General features: G+C 36.6%; 1 protein-coding gene across 1 annotated transcript; it reads right to left on the bottom strand.

Moving 5' to 3' along the window:
- Nucleotides 1-1,104: 1,104 nt before the first annotated feature.
- LOC135622686 (protein transport protein SEC24 C-like) lies at nt 1,105-22,679 on the bottom strand. The gene is made up of 24 exons (XM_065124726.1): nt 21,579-22,679; nt 21,072-21,308; nt 20,845-20,919; nt 20,667-20,765; nt 18,637-18,748; nt 18,262-18,389; nt 16,505-16,624; nt 15,571-15,651; nt 12,543-12,620; nt 12,356-12,448; nt 12,078-12,132; nt 9,244-9,320; nt 8,851-8,922; nt 8,689-8,772; nt 7,024-7,143; nt 6,855-6,923; nt 5,846-5,923; nt 5,513-5,651; nt 5,139-5,303; nt 3,583-3,728; nt 3,308-3,487; nt 1,994-2,082; nt 1,877-1,908; nt 1,105-1,733 (listed from the first exon to the last, which is right to left on the bottom strand). Exons 1-24 carry the CDS (start codon nt 22,515-22,517, stop codon nt 1,627-1,629), a joined length of 3,375 nt encoding a protein of 1,124 aa, XP_064980798.1. The 5' UTR covers nt 22,518-22,679; the 3' UTR covers nt 1,105-1,626.
- Between the last annotated feature and the right edge of the window lie 333 nt (nt 22,680-23,012).

The following is a 23,012-nucleotide window of genomic DNA, read 5'->3' as shown; positions in this document are numbered from 1 at the left end:
GAAAGCTTATAGGAAAAACAATGACGAAGGTTTTAATATTGGTAGTGCTATGTAATGCTGTTAGCCATATTAATTTGTTGTTATCCAATAGTTAATAGAAAGAATATAGAGAAGTTCAAAAATTGACAAGATATAAACAAATGTACGGCGTTCTTAGATATAATCTCAAGCGTATGTTTTTATTATGGAAATAAACATGAAGCGAGACAACAATTTATCGTACTTATAAGATAGTATTAGGGACTAAGTTCACCTTTTTTTGGTGGATAAATAATCATATTGGAATAATTCTTTAGGTGACAATTGTTGTGGTATTCAATCCGACCTTACAATGAATGAATTAAAACCTAATCAATATCTTCTCCACATATACTTTTTATTAGAATCCTAGATAAATTAAGTGGAAATATCACAACCAGACCAGCTATTTAAATGATGTGACGGCTATCAGCCACGGATGTATGCATTCCCTCTGATGCAGACAGTCTTGCCAACCATGTCTAACAATTAACGGAACAAATAAAAAATGTTCGATATAAGAAGAATGACGTACATTAGCTAATTCGACACAACCAAAGAAAAGATCACTGCTTCATCGGTGCAATGGATACACGACACCAAAGATCTCTCTGCATACAAACTGCTATCCGTGGGGTTAACGTGCTCATCATAGTCGAGAATTCTACATAGGGTTGACGCTGTTTTTATGGTTGATACGGTGACAATTCAAAGACGTAATAATATAAAGAAAACAAATTGGCACTAAATAACTATCATACTTGAATATGATGGCAGGATACAAGATGCTATAAACAAAATAAAGACCACCAAAATGACAAACAGAGCATCAAATCCTTAAGCTGAACATTCAACAACTTAAAAGAAAATTTACAAGCTAACCTGACTCTTAACAATCTGATGATTCACATAAGTTATGGGAATTTGACATGAGAGCTTGTAAGACGCAGCAAGACAAAATAAGTGCCCGGTTTGACAACAGCAAACATAGCAAATAAAGCATGCAGCAAATAAAGCATGCAGCAAATTCAATGCGAGAACATAGTCAACTGTAGACGTAAAAGGTCTACCTGATTAGGCACAATCTGACTCATGAATGACAAGCTTGCTTAAATATGGTAACCTTAAGACCGATTCCAGAGATAAGAGTTTATGAGATAATTGAAGATACAGAAGAAAACTTGACGTTTGTTTACTTGTTAACCCAACAATATAATCACCCAAGAAAATATCTGATGGGGTAATTAACCTTTCTTTTATTATGGAGACCCCAAACATCAGCTTCAATATCATACAACCCCACCCCCCCCCCCCCCAGTCTAAACCAAATCAAAATAAATCTCGAATAAGGGGCCTCAGACAACAGCCAAATATTGCACCTATAACTAATCTGTTTGGTCTACCTCCCAGTAATAACAGTAGTTAAAATTGAAAACTGTCACCTGCTCTGGCTCACGAGAAAGGTGAATCAGCGGCAACAGCACTCAGCTAGTGCACAGAAGCATCCAATGCTCCTGTTGGTAACCCATCTTCAACTTTAGTTTAAGTTCCACAAAACCAAAAAAAAGCCAAATAACAACCAAAATTTTCTGCACATGCATATCTGGATCAAGACATTTTTGTTTGGATTTGTCGGTGGACATGTACAAGGAACTCAACATAGGAGAGGCCTCCGGGACTTTTGTCTTCAACCATATAAGATAGAAAATGCATGCCTGCACAAAAAGGAAACTCCGATGAAGTATGCAAAATAAATCACACTGCAGGAAACTTCTGGATTTTAGCTGAGCACACAAAGCAGAAATACAAGATCACGAAAACTATCTGGTGCTTCGTACGGCTTTAAATATTAACTGACCTGAAGGATCACCCTTTTTGCATAGCCGCAAACTGCACATTATATTTAAACACTTTAGTGTTTTGTACATACTAGCTATTAAGATACACGAGGACAAAAAGAAAACATCTGCCATACCGTAGGTATGAACATCTCTGCTGTCTAATCTCATTCACTACATCATTTAGTTTCTTTGACAATTCATTGTCGAACTGCTCTAAAACAAGCTGCATTGACCGAGAATGCAATTCACCAGTAAGTAACAAAATTTCTAATTGATTATGAAAATCAAGCCAGAATCAATCATCCTAAATCATCATATCTTCAGCAAACAATAATCCAAGACATGCACTACTAAGCTACATCCAAATGAAGTTGTTTTATCATGAGAATGTTCAAGATTTTAAATCAGGGTCATCATAGCATAATGCCCTCATGTATTCTGCAAACATAAAAGGAAACACTTGTGAACTAGCACAAACACACAGCATGTCAGTTCAAGATCTTAAACCAGAGTTATCAAAGCATTACACCCTCATGTATTCTGAAAACACACATGGATACACTGGTGAAAAGCGCCTGCAGGCACACACAAATGAGAGCAGACAGTAATGCAGACAAAAATACATGCACAGAAGATGTGCAAACATCACAAGCTTATGCTCCACATACTCACTGACACCACACAAACACAGTTAAATTCTCAAAAACAACGTAGTAAACAAGTTAAGAGACCTCTGTTCAGATGTCAGATGGCAATATGCTTTTGAATTTGGGCGAGTTCCAACAGAATGTATGCACTATGAGAGGGTGTCTGAGTGTTCGAGAACAGCCTTTGACAGATTACCTTCAGCTGGTTAACGGGAACAGCCAAAGGACATGCTGCTAAAATTTTAATCCATGGTGACACTATTCACTTGCAGACCTGCTTTAGAAACTAAAAGCAACAAGATTGCCTAGTATTGCAGTTTGCAAGTAAAGGTTTTTTTTCAGTAACCTACATGCTTTGCCCTAGATGACTCAAATGACCAAATAATATAGATTCTTCATCACAATCTGAAACTAAAGGTTTGCCACCAACAATGAAACATGAAATCAACACAGTTGAATCCATTCTATACTAAACCCTACTGGAAACAACTTTTGTCAATCAACTAAATCACAATAGCATTATCTGAGTATTTCCCATATCTTTGGATCACGAAAATGCAGATCCATCAAGGAAGTCTCTTTAACACAGTAATAAAGGTTCAGTCATCAAGACATATTTGATTGCTTGTTTTGTTATAAGTCATCAGTCAACAAAGAAAGGAATGAGAAATTTTTAGCATGCTGTTGAAGTTTCATCAGTGATCATCATGAATATTCACTTGTTTTCATATTAACATAGAAAAGAACTATGATACTAAGGTCTGTTTTCAGTGCCAATGAAATGAAGCAAATGAAATGTACCTGAGATGGAAGTCCATCCACAGAAGAAACTCCAAATATCTGTTGTAGGGTATCTGGGTTGACCATGTTTCCAATATAAATTAACCCATCTTCACCATTTTCCAAAAGATAAATTCCATCATCATTTATGTGCTCACTAGAAAGAGGAATATTTAAAGCTAAAAGGGATCCATCATCCTCCTGCATCATTAGAATAATTTTGAGTTCAAACAAATAATTGATCGAACTAGTTTGAACTTAAAGATCAATTAAGAATGATGATTCATTATACATACCTTTGTAGTAAGGTCATGAATAGATAACATCCTAGGATATACTAAAGGAATAGCCAATGATATAGAAATTGATGCGACATGGCTGATCCAATAGGAACGGTCATCCAACCGCCCATCATTTCGCAACCCAATGCTTTTAGCCAATGCTGAGAATGTAGAATAACATAAAGGGTAGTGATTTACTTGTATTCCAGCATAGAATGCGGCTTTCTCTAACCTTATTCATGCAATATACACTAGGCATGGCAATGAAATGAAGGTAACAAAACAAATAATCCACACGAAGAACTGATGGCAACCACAATGGCAATTGAATTTTAAATTTGATTTACTTTCCGATAATAAAAAGAGAAATTACTCTGCAAAAGTTTTTGCAAGGATCCAATTCAGGCAAAAAAATAAAATGAAGATACAAGGACATTTATATGTACAATATTAAAAAAATACGATACAATCCTATAGAAACTTTAAAGACTTAGAAGATTCATTTTCTATATTTTTAAACCATTTCATATCACAAGGTCTGATGAAAATGTTTAATGTAGAACCTGGAAACATAAGGATGTACACAACATAACTTGAGGCTGTGGATAAATGAGTACATACTGAAGGTAGTTCCAGTGACCTCGAATAATTGGACACCTTAAGATGACCATGCTAAAAATTAAGTTAACAGAGCTGAGAGAACAATCGCCATAAATTAATAGAATATATCAATTAAACTCTGGCTTCCTATTGGTCCTTCCTATGTATGGAGGTGCTTGCTCAACAATTCATTAGACCACATAGTTTCATCTAGGGCTTGTTAACAAGGACCTCAATGCAAATGATATCACTAATTAGTAATTTGGTAATATTTGTTATTAATTTTATCTTATATATTTGGATACCTAATCAAAGAACTAACAATCATGCAATGCCAGGTTGCATGCCCAACCACCATAACAATCTAGATAGTATTAGAATGTTGTGCTTCAGAGACGTGCCCTAATTATTGTGCAAGGCTATGCAAGGCTTTTGTGTTATTGAGCAACTTCACCATCAAATTTGATGATCTCAATGCATTTACAGTTAACTCATAATTACCTCAAGAACTTACCTTTTACAAACAATTTTCACTAGATACATTCACCTATTAATTACATAGAAAAACTTCAATATATTGTTGGAAATTGTGCTCATGTCAACACAAAAAAAATAAAAAGAAATTTCTTTCTCACAACAACATGAGTCCATGGGCAGGTAATGAAACAGAAATTATTGCACAACTTTTAAATTTAAGATGAAAGTCCACATCAGAGTCTGAATATATTCATTGCACAACTCATGAAAAACAGAACAAATATTAGATCATCTACTTCTCTGGTTTTGATTCCAATATATATTCTGTGAAGTGTGAACAATGTCATATCATCTCTTGCTCAAATTACAATTCCAATTTATCTTCTATGACTAAATAACATGAAGATCTCATATCATTCATTGACATTTGATAAGTAGCAAAGGAAAATCATTGACACAATAATACACAGCAACGTGGACTTGTATAGGTGTACCTAGAGTATATAGAGGCAACAGCTTGAGAGCTTCAGGAAGAATTAGCTGTCCTGCTGATGATACTGTGGCACAAAATTTTCGGTAGGCATGTAGGATGTTGATGCAGAGGTTTGTGATTTGCTCATGTACTTGGGAAAGAGGGCTCACAGGGAGCATACTTGCAGCTACAAAGTCCAGAAAAATGCCAAATATTTAGCAATTTTAGAATTGAAACCTTAAATATTATCAGTAGATTGATAAGATGTAATAGTAACATAACAGTTCTAAAATGTACAATAGTAGCAACAAAAAAGTTACAGCAAGTTATGCTGCAGCAATAGATCAAGGAAGAAGCATTAAGTGATATCATGTAACAGAGTTTTAAATTTTTTACCTTGCTTGAGAAAACAAGCAAACTGAGTATCCAAATCTGCTGAACGGAACAGACTACTGAGCATGGTAGTGCAAGGAAGGGAGATATTCATAACTCGAATTCTTCTTTGCCCATACACAGTAGTGTAAAGAAGTGCACACTGCAGAATGAAACATAAACAGAAGTTGTGCTACCACGTTTATTGTTCAAAAGAGACAAATGTATATTGCTATCTAAAGTTAACATGTCCTTTGCGGTTGGATATATTTATCAAAAGGTACACTGAGTTTGGAGAGAAGGCATTCAATTATTGAATGATATAAGCCCATAATCGCAGAGGTTCTACTTATATACCTGAAAGGAACATTCTGAATTCTCCTGGAACTTATCATCATGTTTAAATGTGACCATGATGGTTTTGTCGCTGTCAATCTGCATCAGAAAGGCTTCCTTAGAGCAGACAATAAATACTAAAAATATTAGACCATTAGTACATGGACAGTTACTGGGAGGTAGCACATCATACTCCATTGTTTGTAGATATCTATGTGAATTCTGATAGAAATGCAGTTAGAATAAAGAACTTTTTGGGCAGAATTAAACACAATATATAAAGGAGAAGAAGAAAAGCAAAAGCTGACTTCATAAAGCCTGATCACCTTCCAGGAGTACCCTGACTTATCAACGGAGTGGACACTATATGCAGGCTAGGAATGGGACCTAAATGACTCTTGCTTCTGCTGTCTTCGATTCTTTTCACTCATCTCGGAAGGCTAAGGATTCACCATCTCATGGAGTGGCCATGCAGCATGTATAGCTAACACAAGAACCTGCAGAATTGATCCGGTACCACTCACAATGACCTGTGAACCAGGACCCTCTACCTCCAATAAGAATGCACTGATTTTTCCTCTTCCATTTTGCCCAGCAAGGTGGGAAGAGAATGGTTCAACACACTAGATATAGCCTCACGATCGCTAATAGGGTTCCAGTGTGGGACTAAATCCAGATGGAATCCATTGTGGTTTTAGCATGGGTTAGCTAGAACTTCATGCTTATGTAATGTTAAAGTTCAGAAACATACCTTGAGGGTGATCAAGTACAAATCACAACAACAGTGTTGGATGGACATTCATGCTACAGTAAATTGGATGGCATTTACAAAAGCAACAATTCTACAAGGCATTGTATTTAGAATAATGAAGTATCATCAGAGCTATTCTTGATAGTAGATAAAACAATTTGCAGGTTCAAAGTCATAACTGGTAGCTATTATCATCAGAGCTTAATGATTTACAAGGAAATTTAAAGTTGAAATTAACATTAGCTAGATCAGTTTTGATGATAATATAAAAATACTCACCGCAGGAAGATCAATATCAGTGGGAATACGCTTACAAAAGTTTCCAGAATACTCTTGAACTTGAAGACCCTAGAAAATCATGACACAGAAAATAATTACTTCTGAGAAAACTTTTTACCAAACATAGCACATCCAGATGCAAGAAAACTATATGCCAAATCAAATGTACCTGGCTACATCTAACACGCATCACTGCTTCAAAACCTTGGGGTCTACTGATGTTCCATCTAAGATCGTTGTAGAGTTTACCAGGATCAGAAAGAGCAGAAAATGGATAATAATAATATACCTGCAACAATAACATGGAAGTTGAGTTAAATAATCCAGCATAAAGGAATAATATCTGCTAAATTAACCATGACAGTTGTTATGTGTCAATGCACAATGACAATCGAACTATAAATAGTAGCCGTACTTGTAAAACAGCAGGTGCGAAAGAAATAAATCTTAAGCGCATCCAGAAATTTAAGCATTATATCCATAGCAAAAATATACTAGAACAAGAGAATGGTATATATGGAACCTAATCTGGAAACAAACCACAAAAAGCAATCCTGACAAACAACTGCTGCATTATTCCCACAGTTAATAAAATTCATTTGCTTTGAATCCTTGTACACTTATTGAAGCAACAAGCAATGAGACTTTGTAGGAAAAGGAAAGATGGAACAGAATATGCCAGGGATGAAGCGTAGACGACATTTTATGAAGGAATATCTTTTGACATAGCAACAGAAGAAACATTCTGTTTCACATACTGCACTGACTATTATAAGTTTTATTTTCACTGTAAACTTTACAACTAATAAACATTTGGACTTAAAATTGGACATTTATTAATGTTTGCCACTGCTATCATTATGCTCTTTTTAGCAATAAAATATCAAGGATACATTAGTTCTTATGACGATCACCACATGTCAGACAAGAGACCTCAAGGAGGAGGAATATAGTATTACAATGACTTAAATCGGTGAATAAACTAATTTCAAAGAATATGCTACAATGGTAACTAAAAGGACTTTTTTATAACCAGCTTCACAAAATGCCTTTAGGCATGTGAATAAGTACAACAACAAAAAGCCACAAAATTTCATGTTTGGCACATAATTTCTAGCCAAGAAACATCACATATATATTAAGAAGTGATTTCCTATAACTTTCTAAAAAAAATATGTTAGAAGAAGTGATTGGTGCATTATGGAAGAATGCTACTGAAATTAGAGGAAAGAAACTTTGAAATTTCAACTTGACAATGTCTCATAGTTTTAGAACTTTCAACAGCGTAGTGAAATAAGAGAATAGATGATAATTTTTACTGGGCAAGATGTAACTACTTCCACAAGAAGTTTGAGATTGAACCACTTAATGGAAAATAAGCTGGCAAAAAATCGTTGTGTTCCTGACATGTCTGAGAAGACAAAAAAGATACCACAACAACAAGTACATTAAACAATTCAAGTTGGAGGCTACCATAGTAATCGGTATGGAAAAAATCATCCTGACAAGTAATAATACTGTAAAACCAGTTGAATTATAAATATAGTAATAAATCAAGTAATAATACTGTAAACATAGTAATCGGTACAGAATCCAATCATCCTGACAATCACAATATATCCACTGCATCTTGGTAACAATGAGATCTTATTGTCCCCACACCACAGTGTCCTAATTACAGATCCTACCACAAAGAAATCAAAGCTGATTTATATAGCTATAACAGTGAATCCAAAAGAAAACATTTTTCAACATCACACGATCAGTAGCGATTTAGCAAATGATTTATATATTCCTCAAATTCCTGATAAAGGACTAAGATAAAAAGAATTACCTGCCCCCCTGTAGTTGTTGGAACAACAGAAATGGATGCAATGTCCACAAAAGTCTGGGTAGTGATGAATATATCCACACAAACCTGGAGAACATTGTCAGATAAATTAGTCTAAATTCCAACTTAGTGAGGTATGTGGCAGGATAAAACCAAGCAACTTGCCTGGTATTCAGCAAACTCTATGGCCATTGTTTTCAATGTCTTGTCTGCTGGTTGGAGAAACTTATGAGCTTCCTGAAATTGACAAGTATTAGATTAGACATACTTCAGGTTCAACATTTATTTCGACACAAATCTTAGTGGCATCTAACTTCATCAGTGGACAAATATTTCATTAAAATCAATGTGCAACAGTGCAGTCAGAATAGCTGATTATTATATAAGCAGTTTAACTGGACACATAGTGTCAATGCAACTGAAAAGAAATCATCATCGAGATTCAGATATCCAATGGGTCATAATTCTGAACAAGTTGTGCAAAACTGAAAAAGAAATTCAAACATCACAAGAATTCAGCTAACAAGGATTCAAGAAGAGTATGTGTAATAAGTACACCTTGTCACCAGCAGAAACATTTGTTCTTCCCTCGGCCTCCCTGGCAGAAAGAGACCCAATACCAACTGATGGCAAAACTGCAAAAATAAACAAAAGGTCTGATTCTTGTACAAGCACCATCAGCAAAAAGGAAATAAAACATAATTTGAGAGTTAGATAAAGGTAAATGGAGGAGGTATGGTGAAGCCAAGGTTATGGAGCTTGAGCCTGATCACTCAGGGTTGAATTGTTCGATATCAGCATTGATCTTAAGAGTCAATATTAAGCTTGTAAAGTTCATATTTAAAATGAATCTGGTTGAAGTCCAATTTCAGATGCAGTAGAATATGAGCCTATGAAAATATTATTAGCATTCGAAAGAGATTGAACCAGACTAAAACTTAAAATTAATACTGAGTCTTAACATGATTCTCGGGTATGCACATATTGTAGAAACAAAGAAATGTATCATACAGAGACATACTGCCCCAATCAAAGGCGACTGCCTGTGTCAATTAGGGTAACTTGACCCAGTTCTGTTTCTCTCAAATTGGCTTTCAAGCATAGTTTTGCTAAGCCTGTAAAAGGCGGTACATACCATGTACCAAACCAAGATGGGACAAATAAATGGAGACTGTACTTTACCAGCCAAAACATAAAGAGTTTGGCTCATTTCTTTTCTTTCTTTTTCTGTTTCTTTTTTATTTGCTAATGACTGCCTGTGTTCACATGCTACTCTACCAGTCTGTAAAATGCAGTACAAATCAGTATTTGATTCCATGGGGAGTTTCAAGATGAACATAATTTCAGACTTTATTTCAACACTAGAATTTTTATACAAAACAGTCTAAACCAAAAAAAGCAAGAAAAGCTAAACTAATTTATTTCAGCTTTATAACTTAATACCAGCTGGTACATACTAACTAATTTCAAATTTTTGTGCAGCATCCTTGTTTGTCAAGATGGCCCCTGACTACACTGCTCTAATTGTACCAATCATGTCTAGCAGGCTCCTCGTGAATACCTCGCATCTTTTTATTGACCAAGCCCAAAATACCTAAGCTGATGCTCCAACATTTTTGTTCTCACTTAATGCATCTCTGTATAGTCAGATGTTTATATAAATGACTGATGGCCATAAGACATGTCTGGACCATGAATCTTGCCCCTATCCATATAAGGATGCATTAAACCATATGTAGTACGGACTTTTATATGGAAATCCAAATATAATAACTAAACTAGATAGTTGCAGAAAATAAGAAAATATTCTCACTTAGTTTTACTAGAATTAAACATCATATAGACAAGCCTCATCTTCGACAAACTCCATAATCACCAAATTTCCATCAGATCTCATAAAACACAAACAATTCTCATATATAATAATTTTAGTGCAGAAAACACACCAACTTCCTGGTAAAAGTGCTAACAAAACATAATACATACGTAACAAAACTATGAAATATAAATAACTGCAACATCAAAATTTCTTGACTCAAATGTGTCAGCTAGCTCAGCTGGTAAAGATCTTGATAGTTTATCACAAGATCCTAGACTCGAATCCCGCTTTCATCACTTACCCTTTGCAAAAAACAAAATTCCTTGACCTGTCTTAATATGCTTTTCCTATGCAACAGCCCATGATTCACCACTTTAGATATAATAATTTTAGTGCAGAAAACACACACCAACTTCCTGGTAACAAGTGCTAACAAAACATAAAACATTATGTAACAAAACTATGAAATATAAATAAATGCAACATCAAAATTTCGTGACTCAAATGTGTCAGCTAGCTCAGCTGGTAAAGATCTTGACAGTTTATCACATGATCCTGGACTCGAATCCCGCCTTCATCATTTACCCTTTGCAAAAAAAAATTAAAAATCCTTGACTTGTCTTAATATGCTTTTCCTATGCAACAGCCCATGATTTACCACTTCAGATATCTTTTCATATAAAATATGCATGTTATCAATGTCAAACAGAACAATGACACCTCTCCAACTGTTGTCTAGCTGCAATATTAATAGTGGACAACCATGTTGAATCCTCTTCCAATAAAGACAATCGGTTAACAGACTCATAGTTACACTATTTTCTCCATCACCTGCAGGATACAGACACTGAAGGACAAATATTGTTTGACAACCAAAGTTAAAAATGACCAGTATAAAAAGAATTATCTAGGCGCTAAGACTAATGGTACATTTGGCTTGGACAACTTTTGTCCACGACAAGCTAGTCAATCACAAAACCCATAGAATTATGGAAATATAATTGTATTTAATATATAATTATAATTTTATAATTAATATATTTGTATGAATTATAATTTTATATATATTAAAAAAATACATGTGTCATCGCCGTGTCCGTGTCTTAATTTTTTTTAAATATGATGTGCTGTTGTGTCCGTGTCATGTCCATGTCCCGTGTCCATGTTTCTTAGCTGCAGTACCAAATGGAGGAAATGGCGCACAGAGCAGACGAGAGGAATCTGACAAACAGGAAGGTACCTGATCTTATGCAAATCTACTTAATGAACAGATATCATTTTGCATTTCTCAACAAATATAATTTGTTTGCTACTCTAAGTTGTTATTTTATTCTGGGTAACAAAGAACTCGTCTAATTCTTTGGTTCAGGAATTCCTCTATAACTCAAGTAACACAATAAAAGCTTTTTCTGTTCTTTTAGTTACTGATTTATGGATCCAATTTCACTCATCCATGTTTGGGAACCAATGATTGGTTCGGTCTACAACGATTTTGGATTGGATCATAACTAAAACAAAAGGCAAAAGTTCCAATAACAATATCAGGATTAAAAAAATGAATGTTGCTGCTTACCTGACTGAAACACAAGAAGTTTTCCACCTGTGGGTTTCAGTGCCAGGAACCCAGCCTGCGATAGATGAAACATTACATTTTACATTTAAATGCATGGTCCAGGTATACGAAATCATCAAAAGCTTATCTAACAAATTTAGTAGAGATAATAGTGAAGAAGTTCTTGGACACTTCTGTGGGGGCGAGTGTTCATATTTGAATTACCCAATGGAGAAAAGAAGGCAAAGGAGCATAAAAGAATTACAATTTACAACTATTATACTAAGCATAAGTATCACCTTGATAGCCGCACCAAATGCAGACTCAGCAACTTTATTGTTATCGAACATGCTTGGGATGTTCTCTAGCAACTGCTCCAAACCTTGGCGGCACTGGATTCTCAGAAAGAATAGAAATATTATTTAAGCAAGAAACCAAAGGGTAATTCTTAATAAACACGAGAAAAATAGGATAAAGAAGGCAAACCTCAGTAAGTTGAACAATTATGTCTGTTTGAAGGGGTGTATAAACGTCATGAACATCAGGAACAATGAGCATTAAAGGCTGCATGGATGTAACATTAGAAAATATCATTCCAGTCGGATCAGTTATCAATACAGATGCATGGATGCATGAGTGAAAAAGCAATGAAGCAAATAAATAGACATTATTCAGAAGAATTTCATGCTATAAAAGAAGTCAAACTTAATATATATCAAATAAGACTATTAAAAATCATGATCTAAATTTGTCTCTTGGCTTTGTTATAGCTAACTAATACTGTTTTGGATTTATCAAGAATTTTTTAAAGAATTTTCATCACTGTAATTGTAGCTATTTAAAAATCCTAAGTAGCATTTTGGTCATTTTCTGTTGGCAGCAAAATACTAAAGAAACTACAAAATCCAGCAGAGCCCTACCCTTTTAAAGTAACTAAAAGAAAACTTCTAATGAGTTTTTTTTGTCTAGTCTAGGCAATATTAAAATTCTATCAAAAGCCAGACTGATGGTCCTCCATGTGAATATTAAAAAAGGAAGTAAGAGAGAAAGAGGTCGACTAATCGCCTTCCACCATTGCTACTGTTCTCCTGCCTCTCTCCATCTGCTGCATTCTTATATATTGTTCTTTTCTCTTTATTCTTCAATTCTCTGATGATTCTTTTTCTAAGCTCATTATATCTACTGCTAATGTCATTTTCTCTAAATATTTTACAAAAAAGGAACTGTACAAGATCTAGTGACATGTAGTATTACTGCATTACATCAAATTGTTATTGTATGATATATATTCCATTTTCCTGTAACCTTGTTGCATAATCCATTGCTACAACACCCAAACACAGTGTATATTTCGACCCAATAGCAGAGGAAGTAATTTCAGAAGTTCATTATCTGCCAAGAATCTGTTTAAATTACAATAGGATAGGTGAGACTCTTCTGAAAGCTCGCTAGAGCATCACAGGCCAATCTCTTGATAGATCCTGTGTTATTTGGTACAACAGGGAACAATACCTGTTCATTCTGCTTAATCTTTATCTACTTTCAAACCATCTTTTAAAAATGAATTGATAAAGTCCAAATTCTGGAAAAATGAATAAGCAAACCCGTATAAAATATGTACTATGACTAGTCTGGAATTAGCTATACTTAATGAAACAATTGCATTTTAAAAAAATTTATATCAATCCACAGAATAACTCCAATTTTGTCATATTGTGTGTGCTTTTGGAGAAGCACGCATGCAAGAAGGAAGTTTGAGCTTGATGCAAATGGCTAATATATCTTCTGCTTCATCTGATAATCAATCAGATAAAAAAGTAATTCTATGTATCAATTCTTACATCTCCTACTTAAATTTAAACAAACAGGTTCAAGATTGTCAAGTCTCTGATAGATAGATTGATTCTACAGATTATATCAACACTGCAACAGAATTTAACTAGATAAGACTAGTTATGTAAGCTGCAGTCATTTGCTTGATGTGTCTACCTGTGCAGGACCAAAATCGACAAGATCTGGTCGTAAACCAACATTACCAGAATATGCTAGTGAAAATGTCCACTAAATGAGGGGATTGGCAACACATGAAATCCAACTAAGGAGCTTGAAAAATATAGTGAAAGATGATTTATCATACAAGGTGGTGAATAGAAAATCTTAAATTTCAACCAGCACGTTAAGACCAACAGATTGAGAAAGGCAGCATCTGGAGCCAACCATCATCTTGAAACCAGTATACATGATCAAGGATGGATTCCCTACTGACTGGACCAAAAAACGATATCAGATGCTGACATACATTACAAGGCATAGTGAATAAATTACATGTGATGATTTGAGACCAATCAAACTGTTTGCAATGCAGGGGTGGACTTCAACATAAGATCATGGTGCATCAGAGGTAGATCAACAATTTGTGGAAAAACTTTAGATATTGAGGAGATCTACATTGCAAAAGCAAATAGGTGCTTGATAGATCCATCATAAACTTCGATTCAATTTGAAGCTTCCATTTGAATCTTCAGTTCGTCAGAACTGAACCAATCGAGTCTAAATTGTCACTTGCGTATGTTTTACTTGTTTATATAGTATTTTCTATTTTTCAGATTTTTCATACGAATTTCATCATTATATTATACAAAGTCATCTAGATTTTTCTAACAAAATACTAAAAAATCTACAGATTGGCTGAGATATTTTATCTCGTTTGCAAGTTTTAAAGTTAACTGCCCTTACCCACCTTGTTGAACCACATATATACGTATATGTGTATGCCATAAGTCCCTTCACCATAAGTTCGAGATTCCTTACTCTGATGCCTGCCAACATCTAATGGTGATGCAAACTTGCAGAGCCCTGATTAACCTCAACCAATCAACCTTGTTGCAGCTTGGCTGACATCCAAATGCAATGTCATAGACTCTCCAGTCTCCCCAAAATCTGACTTCAGAAGCAATCTTTAATTTGCATTTTAGAATGTTGATGTTTACCCGCATTTTATTCATGCTGTGTTTCCTTTTATTAATGCATTCAAGCATCTATATTTCATCAGAAGACCTGCTTAAGAAAATCTTTATATCAAGGCTTCTCTGAAATTTCCTAAACCTAAAGATCCCAACCTGGTACACCGACATATTGTCATGGACAAAATGATGAAGCTGGTAGTTGCAATTGTGGGAATCAGTTCAATACCACCTTCCATATTCAATTTAACTTCATGGCCTCATATTAACCATTGAGTTAATGTCGCTATATTTCGTTCATCCTGTATTATCTTCGTCATCATTGAAATTGCAAAGTCTTTACCACAATTCATTCTTATAACATCCTCTGATGAAAAACTATATACGAAGAATGTACAATATGCTACCTCAATTCCAGTAGAAGTTGGCTGTTTTCAAGTTCTATGTGGCAATATTAATTCAAAAAAATGGTTATTCTTAATTCTAAGCTGAATAACAATGCGATGCATAGACCAAAATGCTTGTCGTCCAAAATGATATTTGCTATATACCTGCTGTGAGGCACGTCTTAGATTGTAGAAATGAATAGTGCAATCAAAAGTTGCAATCCCAACCATTGTCTGCGGACCATCCTGCAAAAGAAGCAAATGTATTTACTCAAAAGATCAATTAACTTCAAGTATGTGAAAGCAAAATCAAGCACTCATGGTGAGAAATATCAGAATTAACACAAAAGTATAAGTCATCTAAAATTGTATGCATTTACACCACATGACCACAGTTACAGAAATTCATAAGGCAAGGTAAGCAATATATTGCAGGGGAGGTTTTTCTTGGAAGTTAAATGACAAATAGCTCCTAGTTGAACCTATAAAAAATTAGCAGTAAGCAACACCTGGAAACCAGAACTTTTATCTAACTACATATCAGTCATTACAGTTTGATTTAACTTATACTCATTCCTGATCAATCAAAACATTTGTTCTTCATATGTGATGAACAGATGTTCCATTGTCTTAGAATGATTGAATAACTCAGATTTGAGTTGAGTCGAAATAGATCATCAAAACTCATGTTCAATCTTAGGGAACTTAAATAGGAAGCTAAATAGATTGAGCATAAAAGAGGAAGCAAAATATCAATTTTAGGATCCAATATCTGCCCCAACATCTAATTTATTATGGTTCTACTTCTAGTACCCTCATACCACAGTCAAATTAAAATCTGCATCATTTTAGTCCTTACCAGTTTACAAGTTTACCAGGTGGGTCAAGCCTGATAACACTTCCGGTATATAGCTAGTAATATCTAATTATCTATAATACATAAATGACAATGTCCAAAAAATATTAAGAATGCAATAACCACAACATATGTCCTTTCTTATGTAATTATAACATTTGTACTTCTTCAATGTGAATGTACATTTGTAAAGGTACTCAGTCTGCTGTACATAACTAACAATAGAAAGAATCAATAACTCACAGGAAGATCTGCAAGAGACTGACTGATTGCACTGCAAGCTGCTGCAGTAGCACCCGTTTGTACAGCATTCATTGAAACATCAATGAGGAAGAAAAAGACGGCAGGCATTGGATCACGAACCTGAAACCAAATGATCATTGCAAAAATTAACACGATCCCACAGAAGAAACATATAATGTTTTATTGTGACATGACAGTTGTAAATGCTTTTGCATTTTGCACACAAAGAATATAACCGATCCCGGGAAGAAAAATTAATTTTCCGACATTTTTTCTTTATGTAAAGGATTTTCTTCAAGTGGCCAAAGAGGCATATAGCACTAAGATCAAAATAAGGACTTTAAAAAAATAGCTAAGTTGATGAACAGCCACTGTTTACTTATTCTTTTTACTCATCTTTTTTTTTTACTTTTTTTGTGTGAAAATGTAGGCAGAGGCTCTCTTGGTTCATTTAAAATATGAAATAAGTATAGCGAGAGAAAGAAAAGTGAGAAAGTTAAAGCCATTAATGTCAGTCACTTCAATGCATCCTCAACAAGATAGAACCACATCCTCAACAAGATAGCACCACATCAATAAATGAAGGCACTAAAATGTCTTGTTCATATGCAGCAATGCAGGAAATTTTCAGATTGGTTTGGAAGTGCTATCATAAAAAGAAAGTCGGCCTTCATAATTTTAACAGTATAACAGAAATGTCATAAGATGCAAAAATATACATTTCAAAGTAAGGAAAAAAGTCATAACCAGACACAAGAAAAAAAAAACATGACACGCGGGAAACACAAGTTATAACAGCAACAAGAAGCCACTTCAGTATAGATTTTCAGACCAAGAAATTTTAGCAGAAGAGCAAGCAAGAAAATTCCAGCATTATATGTCGCAAGTTTCTAAGCATAAGCTGGTAAACGGGAGTTAATCTCAGCATGCAGCATGATTGGAAGATAATACAACATCAAGAAGAAAGCATCAGATCTCAATTATTCAGGAATGACTAATTTTGAACAAGTAGAAGAGAGATAGAGAAGAAAAGCAAGCAGAGACGAAGTGGTACATAAATTGACCTAGAAGACTAGAGGGGAAAAGATTAACAAAGAGTAGAGTATAAAGACAGGTCATAGAGGACAAACAGCGGAAGGCATAAAAACACTTAATTCACTCTCTAAGGTCAGATAAATGAACAATAATCACACACTCCACCTCAATTATCAAGACTCCTCTTTTAAGGTGACAAACATATAGCTTAAAACAAATTTTAAACCGAGTGAGACCTAAATATAATACTTCAATAATAAATTTTAGGATATGGCATCCACTCTCTCCACATAAATTTGCCAAATTTGCATAAGGAGTCAACCACTCGGATGCAGGCAGAGCACATATGGGAACTACACATATCATGTCCTAACAAACATGCAGATGTGGCAGAATATATGACCCAGACAGCTGCTTCTGGATGCTTAAAAAGTGATTCTAATGTTTTGATGAATTGAGAGGTGGAGACATATACACATATGTACACACACACACACATATATATACACACACACACACACAGAATAGGATTCAATATCTTTATGCATAAATCCTCCACACACAAAAATTTAACTGAAAGTAGTAATCCAAGAAATATATTCAATCTTTTAACTGGAAGAAGTAATTTAAGAAATGCTTGTGTCTGTACCTATATCAATTCTATAAAGACAAATAAAAACAAAGCTAGACTACATTAGAAGACAGATGAAAGTTTCACCAACCATGTATTCCCTGGTAGCAACAAATTCAACTGTTCCTCTACAAAGTTCAGGCCTTTCATCAGCATCACGGCGTCTTCCATCTGGTCCAAGATTACAGTAGTAATCCCGCGGAGTATCATTGGTAAAGCCTGCAAACAAAAGTTATAAATAAAACTATTGAAATCTGAAATGATTACAATAAGGTGTGCAGCGGATAATCATAATAAGCACTCCGGTACTTTCAAATGATTACAATATAAGCATACTGCAAAAGGATCCAGCACAGAGACAGGCAAAGAAGTGTATTCAGAGCTCAAGTGGAGATATTGAAATAGGAAAATTTTTTAAAAGCAAGAGACTAGCATAATCTAACTGAATTGAGAGTTAGAAACCTACCACATAAATTGCAAACAAATCTTCGTCCATGATCGATGAATCTCATATAAGGATTTATGTAACCTTTGCATCGAGAACACCGAATAGGTCCACTTTCACCAAAGTCCACAATCTATATTCCCAAAACAATAAATAGAAATTCAGTGATCTTAAATTAGATAAGTCAAAATATACCTCTGGCATAATGAAGCTTCCACATAAGAATAAGTGAATATATTATCCAACATATCAACAAGAATTTCAAAGCTGCCAATGGTTGGAAACAAAGTCAGTAACAATCAACCAATGGTTAAAGTTAATGTCAGCACTTATTTATTCAACACATTACAATAGAAACGAATGCAGACATAAAGAAAGCAAATGAAATAGTACTCATAAGTAGAAACACACACTTCCTCTCTTCCCTGCAAATGACAGTAGAAATCTGCTTCTTTAGCCCACGTGCATAAACCAAATGCAGGCTTAGTAAAATCATCAATATTTATGAATTTAGCTACAATATAACTTTTCATATAAAAGGATGCCCTTTTTTCATGACAAATTAAATTATACGCAACCAAGGTTATGCCTTAGCAGCAAGAATACCTATTTAAAGTGCAGCATCCATAGTTTACAAATTCTAATAAAAATACAGGAACAAATTGTTTTGATCCAAACGTGCTAAAAACTTTCTGATTGGATGTCCTAGCTTCAAATTTTTGCTCGCAAACTAGCTTCCACTAGCCTTCCTTGTATTAATTTCTAAAGCAACTCTTAATGTGATTCAGTTATGTTTTCCGGGCTACGAAGGTAGAGACATCTTGGTATCAGGATATATATATAGAGTATTGGAGAAAGACACAAACATATAGAGATTACACAACAAACATTGCTCATAGCCAACAGAAGGATTAGGTTCTGTCACCATGTATTCAAATCATAGCAGCATTATGGAAGGACATAGCTAAGGGGAAAAAACTGACTATGACGGTTAAGATAGAGACTAGACCATCTTACATAGCACCAAACAAATTATGAACAAGATCTCAATCATAAAGCATCAGATGTAACAATGGACTTTGACACATGTCCCATCTCGATCATATAAGGAAAAATGAAAAGTACATTTCATATATGAACTGAAGACAGAGCTTTTAGCCTTCCAAAGAGAAAGGCTAATGTATCCCCAATCCCATCTACTTGATAGAAAAGTATAAATTGCAGCAATCTGTGATAAATCAATGAGCTTCAAGAAGGCTTGAGATTCACACAAATACACAACTTTTGGAGATCTCTGGTCGTCATAGAATTTCCATGAGAGCTACATATATATTGTCATAGCTTCCAATCAAAAAATTATGCATAAAGGAAGAAACAATTAATTAAAACTGGGATAATGCTGAGACAGAATTGCTATGAATTCATATAATGTTTTCCACGAAATGTTATCTGACAGGGCATGAAACAGGCTGAATTATTTTGCACCGTGACTGTCAGTTGTGCAAACCTGCAAGATTTCTCTTTCTTTTCATAATGGACAGTTCAGCTTATTGATTTATAATAGCAGTTCCTGCATTTAATCTTCTCTTCAAAACGCGATGTTTTTCTTTAATAAAACATTTCTTTTAAAGTTGATCTCTGTTGTTGATCAACTCTCATAATTCCTCCTTCACTATCCATGTTAACATGCCACTAATTCAGCCATCCACATCAAAGAGCAGCCCTTCCAGGAATGTGTTCAGAAGACAACTCAAACTCGATACTTCCGTACAGGTTGCTTTGTATTTGGTGTTCTTCGTGATGCACTAAGTATTGAGAGCTACAGGCATGAGAAGTTCAGAGTAAAGGTTCATAGTAAATGACCAGCAAATTCAAAATGTTAAGCCTGCTCTCAACAATAGAAGATTTCAAAAACAATTGAATAACTCGATTTCATGGTGTTATGCTAAAAAATGCGAGAAGCCATTCTTACTTTCTTCAGTTAAAATGCCTAGAACAATAGCATTAGCCACTAAATGTTTTAAGTGACCAAGGGAAGAGAGGTGCATTACTTGGATGGGCTCCTCGGAAGGATGTGGAAGTGCCAACGGTTGCACCATCAATGCCAAAGGCATGCTAGATGTAGACAAAAGGTCTCCGGTGCATGGTATCTACCAACATAAACTTGTTTAAAACTAAAACAAAGTAATTATAAGGAACCAACAAAAGAGATGTTAATAAAAAACATACCTGATTCATGGTGCACCTCATTAAACGAGGGCTGCAATTACCATTATCCTTGACAATGAAATTGCTAGTTGCAGGCTTAAACAAATAACAGTAGTAAGTCAGAACAACCAAAGGAAACAAATCAACAAGATAAAAACAATCTCATTATACAATTAGTTATCATTTATAAATGAGCTATAAGCGACAAGAAAATACTACTATGCAAATATCACAGCTTGAGGAAATACCGGAGGAGCATTTGCTTGATTTCCCTGACGAGTCTCAAAGAGTATGACTGAGGAACTTGGCATTGGTCGTGGAATTTGGTTTGGATCTACCTTTGATGGTGTTGAGGCCTGAGGACCTGCAAGAGACGAATGACCCAAAGCAGGTGGAATGGGAGGCATAGATTGGCCTGGCGTGCTTGGTGGCATGCCAAACATTGTAGGAGGCGCTTGCACAGCACCAGGCATGGATGGGGCCACCTAAAACCAATTTTCAAGAATAACCTGATGTCAACTTCAATCACATATCAACTAGTTGGAGCAAACACAGCCAAGTAATGAACAATGTGAATGAAAAGTATAATGAAGATGGGCATCGTGTCAACCCAGTAGGTTCCAGAAGAACAACAAAATCAGTTAATTCTTTAGTTGCTCAACAAAAGAAAACAGAAATAGTCACATATTTGCAAATAGTTAAGATTCAAGATGGAGGGAGCATCTTGATTTATTCAGATTACAAAATTCCCTGACCTGCCGTGGCTGTGACGACCAAGCCGGAGCCCCGAAAGGAGTGGCCGCAGTTGGGGGCCCTGAAAATGGTTGAGAAGATGGTGGGCCCATATATGATGGTGAGGATGGTCGTCCTGCGTACGGTGCCCCAGTGAACGGCTGCACGGTCGGTGACGCACCAAATGGCTGTGAGGTTGGCGGCCCGGTGTAAGGCAGTCCAGCGAAGGGTGGCTGAGAGTTTGGCGGTCCGGCGAAGGGTGGCTGTGAGGTTGGAGGCCCGGCGAAGGGTGGCTGTGAGGTTGGTGGTCCGCCGAAGGGTGGCTGAGAGGATGGCGGTACGGCGAAAGGCCGCTGAAAGGTCGTCAGTCCCGGGAAGGGCGGCTGTGAGGTAGGCTGTCCTGCCGAGGGCGGCTGCGACGTCCGCGGTCCAGCGAAGGGTGGCTGCGAGGCTGGCGGTCCAGCGAACGGTGTATGCGTTGGCGGTGGTCTACTAAACGGCTGCGAGGCCGGCGATCCCATTAACGGCAACGATGCAGGAGCAACAGCAGGCGGGCTCCCGGGAAACGACTGGACGCCGGGAGCCTGGGAAGGGGCAGCCGACGGCGGAGGCGCCCTGATAGACGCCGGTGCGGCCACCGGCGGCGTCTGCTGCACGGGAGACGGCGGAGGGAACCGCTGCGAAGCGATGCCCGCAACGGGAGGCCCGTTGCTGGAGATCAGGCCCTGAGACAAGGCAGCCGCGCCCTGCGGCGGCGGGCGAGACGCGAAAGGGGGAGGGGGGCCGGGGAGGGAGGAGGCGGAGAAGGGCGACGGCGACGCGGCGCGGGGGGCACTGGTGGGGGGTGGGGAGCGGCCGATCTGGGGGTTATGGGTGGCGACGGCGGCATTGGGATTGGCCGATGGGGCGAAGCCGGGTCGCGGCCGTGGTTGTCCCGAGACGAAAGGCGGAGACGACGACATGGATTTAGGGTTAGGGCCGGTAACGGAACGAGGGCGGGGCGGAAACCTCCAAACAGATGGAGAGAGAGAGATTGGGATCTGAGAGAGACGATGGACGGGCGGAAGGACCAAACTGGTGTGAGGGAGGTAAGATCGCGTGCGGGTAAATGCCGAGCGGAAGCGTGTGCTGAAACCGAGAGTCTGATGTGGCGAGAGGGTATTGGCGAAGCAACGTGGAGACGGTGGAGTATGCGTGTGGGCAGGTGAAGACGGACGTAATATACGTTCCGAGGGGCGAAGGTTTTGCTCGACTCAAGGAAAGGCAAATATACTGAAAGCGGTGATACCTCGTGATGGTCACGTGGCGGATGCGATACAATAATATTTACTTAGAAAAACTTCCATTAATTGATTTTTACCAAACCGCACCGAGTTTACCCTTTTTTTCATAAATGAATAAATACCTTCTTTTTTTAACTTATTATATGTTAAAATTAAAATGAATCCAACTTGGTT

Source organism: Musa acuminata, chromosome BXJ2-9 (genome assembly GCF_036884655.1).
Source record: "Musa acuminata AAA Group cultivar baxijiao chromosome BXJ2-9, Cavendish_Baxijiao_AAA, whole genome shotgun sequence".
Taxonomy (NCBI): domain Eukaryota; kingdom Viridiplantae; phylum Streptophyta; class Magnoliopsida; order Zingiberales; family Musaceae; genus Musa; species Musa acuminata.
This window is presented reverse-complemented; position numbering and strand designations above follow the sequence as displayed.